Source organism: Dipteris shenzhenensis, chromosome 1, assembly GCF_047967505.1.
Source record: "Dipteris shenzhenensis isolate YYH24624 ecotype China chromosome 1, Dip_SZ_1.0, whole genome shotgun sequence".
Classification (NCBI taxonomy): domain Eukaryota; kingdom Viridiplantae; phylum Streptophyta; class Polypodiopsida; order Gleicheniales; family Dipteridaceae; genus Dipteris; species Dipteris shenzhenensis.
In genome coordinates, this window is record NC_141596.1 from 67,639,866 (window position 1) to 67,649,022 (window position 9,157).

Below are 9,157 nucleotides of genomic sequence, written 5' to 3' on the forward strand. Positions count from 1 at the left end.
TGGCATGTTTTCTTGGGGGTTATTCCATCTGGATAGCTTTTATCATGCATACATATTGCTACGACTATTTGTCATAGGTGTTTGTCCAAGGGAATTTGTATCTCATATTTTTGGCACTGCCCTGAGACACAAGGCTTCTAGGGCATCCTTTGGCAGAGATTGCGACTGAGATTTTCTTAGGCTTCATTCGAAAAGCTTTTCTGGCTTTTTGGGATCTATCCTTGACGATCGGATTTTGAGTTGTTCTTTACCCGGGTTTGCTACTGGGAACTTTGGACTCTCTAAAAAGATAGAAACCATAGAGTTTTTGGTGAACCTTTTTTTTCTACTTTTGTTTTCTTTCGTCATTCTTTGCAGCTCTTTGATTGTCTGCAAACTCACTGCATAGGCTATGATGTATATTTGTCCTACACGGAGATTTTTTTTTAATGTAATCTTTTAGCTTCCCAGTTTTGGGACAGCTATCTTGTAATATAAAGCATTCAAAGTTTTCACCCGAAAAAAAAAAGTGTGTTGCAATTGCCTTTTCTAGATGACCAATGGAGTGTTTGCTCCTCAGCAAACAAGTGTGAATAAAGTGTAAAGGATGTACATGGCATGGGAATGCACTACTTAGAAAGCAGATTATAGATGTGTGTTTGTGTGTGTGCACACACACACACTCAGTATGTATGTATGTATGTATGTATTTACACACACACACTTTTTTTGTGGCGAAATTTCTTTTCCATTATATTACAGAGACACTATCCCACAAAAAAGGGAAGTGCCTAAATACATCAAGAGAAGATCTCAATATATGACAAGTATACATCATAGTCTATATATTGAGTTTGCAAACAATCATAAAAGGATTGCTGCAAAGAGTCCTCAAAAAAGAGAAAAGTGAAAAAGTTGGATCACCAAAGACTCTATGATTTCTGCCCTTCCATAGAGTCCAGAGAGCACACACGCAGAGTATGTACAAATACACACACACACACACAATGATAGGAGTTGCTCTATTTTTTACCAACTACAATCAATTGATCTTGAAACGCTTTCACCTTTGTACCGAATCTCCCTCGTTTAGAGCTTTGTCTCAAGGCAACGATCCGAGCTTCGTTGTTCACCTAACGCCAATTGGAGCACTTTGAGTTGAACCCCCTTTGCATTGGCAACGCACAACATCGAACCAAATTATTGAGCTTTCTCAAAGCTCCTCCATTCAATGCCAACATATGTACTACAAGAGTAAATGACAAGGCCCTATATACCATGTCAAATTTTGAGACTCAACCTACCTTGAATGCCACTACAAAAATTCAACACTTATACCTTGATTTTCAAAGACCTCTCCTTGAACTACATTGAAACTTGTGCCATGACCAAACTCTTGAGCACGATGTAGACATGAAAACAATGAATGCGAGATCAGCATAAAATCTAGTAGCCTCTACCTGCTACAACTATCAACACATTCCAAGTCGAGTGCCCTTCTCAATCAAGCTAACTTTCCTACCCACCATCATGGACACAACAATGGCTTTGGTTCCTCGTTGACCCCTAGAATCAATCCATGATTGTTGCTTGGAATCTTCCTGAATGGCAATTGAGATTATGTCTAGATCCATAACCTATTAATCAATGCTCTGACTCATCTTAGGGTTGTTTACCAAATTTCCCATTATTAGAGTACCACTTTGAGAATCTTACTCTCACAAAACCAATGCATTCCAAGCAATCTACAACGTTAAACTTGAGAATCTTGCCTTTGTAGCCTAATCCAAGATTACCTACCGAATGTCAATTTAAAATCACCTTAGTCCAAGTCTTCCTTCAAAACCCCGCCCAAGTTAACATAAGATATCTAGCTTTACTATGAAGTCTAGATCTACAGTGTTCCATCACTTGCCATCTTGTTCTCCTCACATCTGAATGCAAGTGTGGCAATTATCTCCAACAAACATTGCCGTAGTCTTCATTTCACACATGCATTAACATATCCCCTAGCACATCATTGAATAAAGTTGAAAATAATAATACAATTTAGTCCATTTACTTCTAGTAATAAAACATGTGAATTAGTTATTGCACTTGTTTGGGATATCCAATTCTGCTGATGTGTATCGCCGGAGGGGGAAAACTCGATGGCTGAAAATTTCGCTACTCCCGTGAATTTTAAATTTTTACCTCTCGTCCATCGAATCTTGGAATATTAAGGTTTTGCAATGTTTTCTCGCCCTGCAAACACGCTACAACCTACACGCACCTCCACGTGACCTTGCACAGACTTTGGTTTGGCATTGTCGTATTTTGGGTAAGTTGTCTTCTATTCTTTACTTCCCTCACAAGCTAGCTTCTCTCAGTTCTGGAGGGTTTATTCTGTATTGATCATTACCATACATCAATCGCAACAGGTAGCTCGCCATGTCTTGCAAGAGAAGCAGACAGAGGCTACGAGACAAGAAAGTTGAAAAGCTTGGTCGAGGCACAAAGAACAGATTGTGGGTCGAGGAAAGTAATGGCCCAGTATCGAAATGGTAGAGCGAAAGACACTTGTGCAACATTTACAAAGGGAGAAACAATGAGGATAGAAAACTCCTTGCAAAGCAATAGCAGGAAGCAATTGCAGATGCATGCATCTTTGCCTACAAGAGGCACTTTAATACTGATGTAATGTAAAATACATATTAATATATATATAGATGAATCAAAGAACATGTACAAACTCAACTATAAACCCTATCATGCATAGCAAGAAGTAGCCACTATGACATCCCAACATCAGTGGCCACCAATGGGCTGTGCTCACACAATTTTGCTCTCTCCCTCTCTCTCTCACACACACACACACTCACACTCACACTCACACTCACACTCACACTCACACTCACACTCACACTCACACTCACACTCACACTCACACTCACACTCACACTCACACTCACACACCAACACTCACTCTCTCACTCTCTCTCTCTCTCTCTCAAGTGCGTCTCTCTATGTGTAAGATATACCCAATGTAAGATTCATCACTTCTATATGTGCATCTCTCTATGTGTAAGATATACCCAATGCATAATAGGTTCAGCCTAGGCCTGAGCCCTTGTATTAACTCTCTCTCTCTCTCTCTCTCTCTCTCTCTCTCTCTCACACACACACACACACGCACTTTTATTGGGTGAAAACTCTCTCTCTCTCACACACACACACACACACGCGCACGCACGCGCACAAGCTATCAGGTTTTTACCATGAATTGGAAATTAAAGTTGAAAGCATTATTCTTGGACTACCAGCTACTAGCTAGACAAATGTCAAGACCTCATCAAGTTCCATGTGGGCACTTTTCTGACACTAAATTATACAACATACTCTGTCCAGTGCAGAAAGTATCATCACTAATACTTGAGAACATAGCATAAATTAAGTTCAGAAACAAGCTCAAACCATTATGCACATGGTTTTTAACCTCGAGCCAGGATTAACCAAGGCTGCATGATCAGAGGAGCTACTCCCACCTTCCACGGGTCTAGATCATTTTACACATGCACGCACACGCACACACTAATATGATCAAGGACTTCAGGTTCGTCAAAGCTCTGCCAATGGAAAACTTGGTTATAGTAAAGAACACTTATGCTTGGGTGATTGAAAATGTCTCCACATCATGGAAGAAGCTATGAACCTTACTGTAAAGTTTTAAGTATGCTCCTGCCACACAAACCATGGCCTAAATTCCCCACTGCTGATATGTACAAAAGAGTAGCGTTAAGCTAGTGACAATTGGATTCACTCATGCTCCAAAGAGAGAAGCCATTTTAAAACATAAAAAAAGAAGGAAGCTGATTGGGAAAGTAGAACGTAGCAGAAAATATCCTTAATCCTTATGCAATGACAGCAAAAAATTCAACCTCAACATCCTTTTAGAAGCATAGAACATAAAACATTTTCGCAATGGCAGAGCAAGTAATCTATCCAGACACTGGAGAAACTAATTTCTTATGAGAAATGGGGACTGTCGGATATTCTCTCTCTCTCTCTCTCTCTCTCTCTCTCTCTCTCACTTTCTATCTCTTACTCTTCCTTTATTTATTATTCTCTTCCTAACGTGGAACTGTCGGATATATATTCTCTCTCTCTCTCTCTCTCTCTCTCTCTCTCTCTCTCTCCTCACCACCCAAAAAAAATCCCATGCATGCACAGGAAGGAGGGAATTTAAAATAAAACCCTAAGTAGAACGTAGCTGATTGGGAAAGTAGAACGTAGCAGAAAATATCCTTAATCCTTATGCAATGACAGCAAAAAATTCAACCTCAACATCCTTTTAGAAGCATAGAACATAAAACATTTTCGCAATGGCAGAGCAAGTAATCTATCCAGACACTGGAGAAACTAATTTCTTATGAGAAATGGGGACTGTCGGATATTCTCTCTCTCTCTCTCTCTCTCTCTCTCTCTCTCTCTCTCACTTTCTATCTCTTACTCTTCCTTTATTTATTATTCTCTTCCTAACGTGGAACTGTCGGATATATATTCTCTCTCTCTCTCTCTCTCTCTCTCTCTATATTCTCTCTCTCTCTCTCTCTCTCTCTCTCTCTCTCTGTCTCTCTCCTCACCACCCAAAAAAAATCCCATGCATGCACAGGAAGGAGGGAATTTAAAATAAAACCCTAAGTACAAAACATGGAAGCACACAGTCAAGTATTAAAAAATGTGCATACGCACACACGCGCATACAAGAACAATCACAATTGGTGGCACATAGCTTGCACCCTCACAACCAGGATACAAGGGAACAAATTGATCATCATTCACAGAGCCTACCCGACCTACCTCTGAACATACCCCTCTGAATGTGGTGGCAGAGACCTAGTGCAAGTGTTTCGGCACGCACAAAGCACTCTCTCTCTCTCCCCTCACCACCCAAAAAAAATCCCATGCATGCACAGGAAGGAGGGAATTTAAAATAAAACCCTAAGTACAAAACATGGAAGCACACAGTCAAGTATTAAAAAATGTGGATACGTGCACACGTGCATACAAGAACAATCACAATTGGTGGCACATAGCTTGCACCCTCACAACCAGGATACAAGGGAACAAATTGATCATCATTCACAGAGCCTACCCAACCTACCTCTGAACATACCCCTCTGAATGTGGTGGCAGAGACCTAGTGCAAGTGTTTCGGCGCGCACAAAGCAGGATAAGACCGAATGCATCGATCGTCATATGCACAGCCTGAGACTGACCTAGAGCCAATGCAAAAGACTGCCATATGGTAGAATACTCCTCTGAGCTTAAGCTGCATTAGAACCACGTAGAGTGTTGTGACAAAAACAAAAACACATCTTACACAACCTGGAAAGAATATTACAAGTCTGGCCTCAATATAGTTCTTCATCTCGTATTCAAATTCTGCTCGACTTTGAGAAACTCTAGAAAGTAGGCGCAATTTCTTTGTTGCTATTTCCTTTTTGGCATCACAGAATTCACACAAGGGATGGGAGTATAAACTGCCACCCTCCCCTAAACTCTTGCTAGAGACACTGACTTTGAGAAGCTCTAGGAAGTAGTTGCAGATTGCTTTGTTGCTATTCCTTATTGAATCAAAGAATCCACCTCAGGGATGGGAGCATGATATTTTTGCAAAACCTTCCCCTAAAAATAGTGAGATAGACAGATGAACATTTAGACACGCTTGAGCTTCCTCTTACATGTCAAGATATCCATGAGAAAGAAGACTGGGTATAGCACTAACTTTCCACAAGTGTAACCAGTTCCTTGAACTGGTAAATATATAATAACGTACTGAGAGCCCCGCATGTATCCAGACACTTTCATATATGCATGAGCCTTTGCATAGGCCTGTGTGCACGCAGGCATGCCAATAAGGGGCGGGGGGTTTGAGAGAGAGAGAGGGAGAAGGTTCTTATTCAAAAGCTTTTACAGCATAAGTGCAGAGAAATACTCTTCAAAATCATGGTCAATTGTAGGTGCTCTTCTGCCCAATCGAGCCTCTGCACATTTAAAAGATACATGGGTCACTAAACACAGAAAGAACCAACCTTATAAGCCTAAATGAAAGTGAATAATCTATAATGAAAGAATGCGCCTCATGTGTGGCACCTATTAAGGAAATTGAACCATACAAATAAAAACTTACCTTCTTCCAGACTCAAGCGACCTGATGAAAGGACATACGATGGACAAGATGTATCACTTAACCCCTGAGAACACTCATTACCACCGGTGTACCCTCTGTCGATTCCTCTTACTTCATCTATTGTCAATCCCTTCAGAACTCCAGCTTCGCCACTCTCAGCTGATCTGATCTCAAGAGTGTTATCACAAAGGATGCCAGACATCGTTGTTCCTCCCTCGGCAGTATGCAAGAAGGGGGACAATCTCCTCTTAGGAGCTGGAAAAACTGGAGACTGGAATTCATCTTCGATCCCTGGAACCGAAGACGGTCTGTTAGCTTCAGCATCTACATTCTTTAACCTTCTTTCTTCAAGGAACAATTCCTCCGTAGGTTCTTCACAAGAAGACCCAGTCTCATCTGCAACTGATGAGCAAGGTTTGACCCTCTTGTACGTTGCTCCCCACCGAAAGTCACTGTTCTTAGTTTGCCCGCCTGAAAAGGGATGCCGTTCATGTACATCATTTAGTTTATGCCGACGTTCATGCTCTTCCCGCACTTGGATCTTCCAGTCCTCCCAGTTCATATTCCCTCTAGAATTTTTGCAACTGACAACGGAAAAGCCAGATTCTCCACTTGGCTCATAATCAGAACTCTCAACAGGACTATCAACGCTGTGAGTTCTTTGAACAGTCACCTCACTCACCTGGGCGGCATCGCACCTAATCCACCGGGAAGAGTCGGGTTTGTTTAACCAAGTGCCTTTGCCCTTTCCTTCATGGAATGACCTTATATGCCCCTTGCATGAGTGTTCGGTTGTTACTCCTGCTGTGATGCTCGAGAGTTCAGAAGCACCAGAACTGTTGACGCTGGTCACCGAATCAGTCCAACCACCCTTTCGCCAGCTAAGCTCATCGTGCACCTTCGCTAATGAGCCTAAGCACGTTATTGTTCCGTTGTCAAAGTGAATGGAAGAGTCTAGTTCAGCCGCTGCAACAGTAAAAAGTCTTTTGGACAGAGAAGAGTTCTGGCCATCCGGATGATGCCTCTTCTTGCCGGCTTCACCAAAACCCATTTCCAAAATCTTCAACCCGAAATCTCAAATACAACCACTTACATCATCTATCCCCTGCCCATCAATTGCCTTCCCAAAGAAGTGGGGAACACGAAAATAAGCGTACATCAAGAAACTGATTTCCACCGTCCAGACAAGGATTCGAAACAGATCCCGAGGCGACCTATCCATGTTGTCAGGGCTTCACGTGCAATTACAAACTTGCCTTTGAGTGACGTTGTTATCTTGAGGAAGATAAGGTGTACTAGTGTAGCATCCGACCAAGAGGTAAAATTTCAGGTCCTATCCAGATCGCACGCGCGGATCGAGGGTGGAGTGCTCCACTGGACTGCCGGAATAATCCCAAATGCACCAGAAACCCCCAAACTCAAGAAATTCGACGGAAACCAGGGACCCAAAAGGAAGTTACTCACGAAGGGAAAGCGAGAGCGAGGTCCAAGGAAATATCATTGCCGCAGGAGCGTTGCAAATGGATTATGTGATCTTGAATCGGAAAAGGAGAAGCTTGCAAGGTGCAGGTGGAGTGATGCCCTTTTTGACCTGCCCAGGGAAAGGCTATAGTTTTTCTTTGTTTTGAGATGATAAAGCTTCTAATTGTGGCAAGATGATAAAGCTTCTAATTGTGGCTTGCCGGGAGTCTGGTGAATTTTTGGATGCGTGCAAACTGGTGATTGGCTGTCCACCGCTGCTATTTTTGTCCTCTGTTCTTGCTACTTTTGTCCCCATTTTTCTCTCTCTCTCTTCTTCTTCTTCTCTCTCTCAGCTTCTAGGGCAGGCCTCATGAATGATTTGGATCATTCACCTTGTTGGATGAGACAGTAGGCGCTTAGTCCAGCAAAGCCCCTACGGTGTGGTTTGGCATGGCCGTGCCCACGAGGGCTTCACGTGGGCGGAGAATGGGTACGCCGCCGCATGTGTCCGGCTTTAGTACCACCTCCGCCAAGTGTCGCACCCCTTTTTGCCTATGACCCCTCTCATTAACTGTTTACCGCTCTTAGCCTTTCCAAGCAAGTTGCCCTTTTTAAAATTCACGCGCGTAATAATAATAGTAATAATTCTAATTATTATATATATATATTAATATAAATATATTATATATATGGTTGCATACTCGAGTGTCACATGTGCTCTTGCTTTCTAAGCTGTCACTAGTGGATTGCACAAATTGGATCGGTGTACTTGGTCCAATATGAAAAGCAACTCCAAGATATTGGACCAAGTACACCGATCCAATTTGTGCAATCAGTGACAGCTTAGAAAGCAAGAGCACATGTGACACTCGAGTATGTGTGGTTACATGAGAGGTCTCCTTGCCGAAACGCTTAGTTTTTCCAAGAGCTATAAGTCTACAATCTAGCGTAGACACGACCAAAGTAAATGTGTGCCAACTCAAAGATCTCCTCTTGATCCTCATGTGCAACACCTTATGAAGCACACTCAACTCATGTGTGCCTTTACTAGGGGTTGTGTTCTATCATCAACATGATGGCTATCATGCTCACTCTAAACAACAAGTTTAAGTGTTCGACTCGAAAATCACAAGGTTAACTAGTTATGTTGCAAGATAGGGCAATATGGCACCAGGTTTGTATATGGTTGCAAAATGTCCATATAATCATTCTACCTAGATGGAAATATGCTCTCCTAGATGATAAGGGCAACCTTAACGACATCCAATTTCACTTATGGAGTCTCATCAAGTCTAATGCTTTCCAAAAGAGATCCAGATCTCACAACTCCTTTCAGGATCCTAGTGATGCTAAGTAACCCGAGCTTGTAAAGCTGCAACTTCCTTTCATTCTACGTTCTTCTCTTTAATATAGTTCTTCATTTCCCATTTAAAAAAAACCTTTTGAATATAGGGAGATCAAATCAAACTGGCAGCACCTCACAAGCCAAGGGGAAAAGGGTGAAATAAGCATCCCAAAAGAAACCATTAGATGGGGAAGGTGGCC

The 9,157-nt window shown here is 42.0% G+C and overlaps 1 protein-coding gene across 1 annotated transcript; it reads right to left on the reverse strand.

The window, feature by feature from the left end:
• Nucleotides 1–5,296: 5,296 nt before the first annotated feature.
• On the reverse strand, nt 5,297–7,754 carry LOC147906263 (uncharacterized). Its single transcript, XM_087377531.1, has 2 exons — nt 6,152–7,754; nt 5,297–6,005 (listed from the first exon to the last, which is right to left on the reverse strand). The coding sequence occupies exons 1-2, from the start codon at nt 7,200–7,202 to the stop codon at nt 5,932–5,934; spliced, it is 1,125 nt and encodes a 374-aa protein (XP_087233657.1). The 5' UTR covers nt 7,203–7,754; the 3' UTR covers nt 5,297–5,931.
• Nucleotides 7,755–9,157: the final 1,403 nt, after the last annotated feature.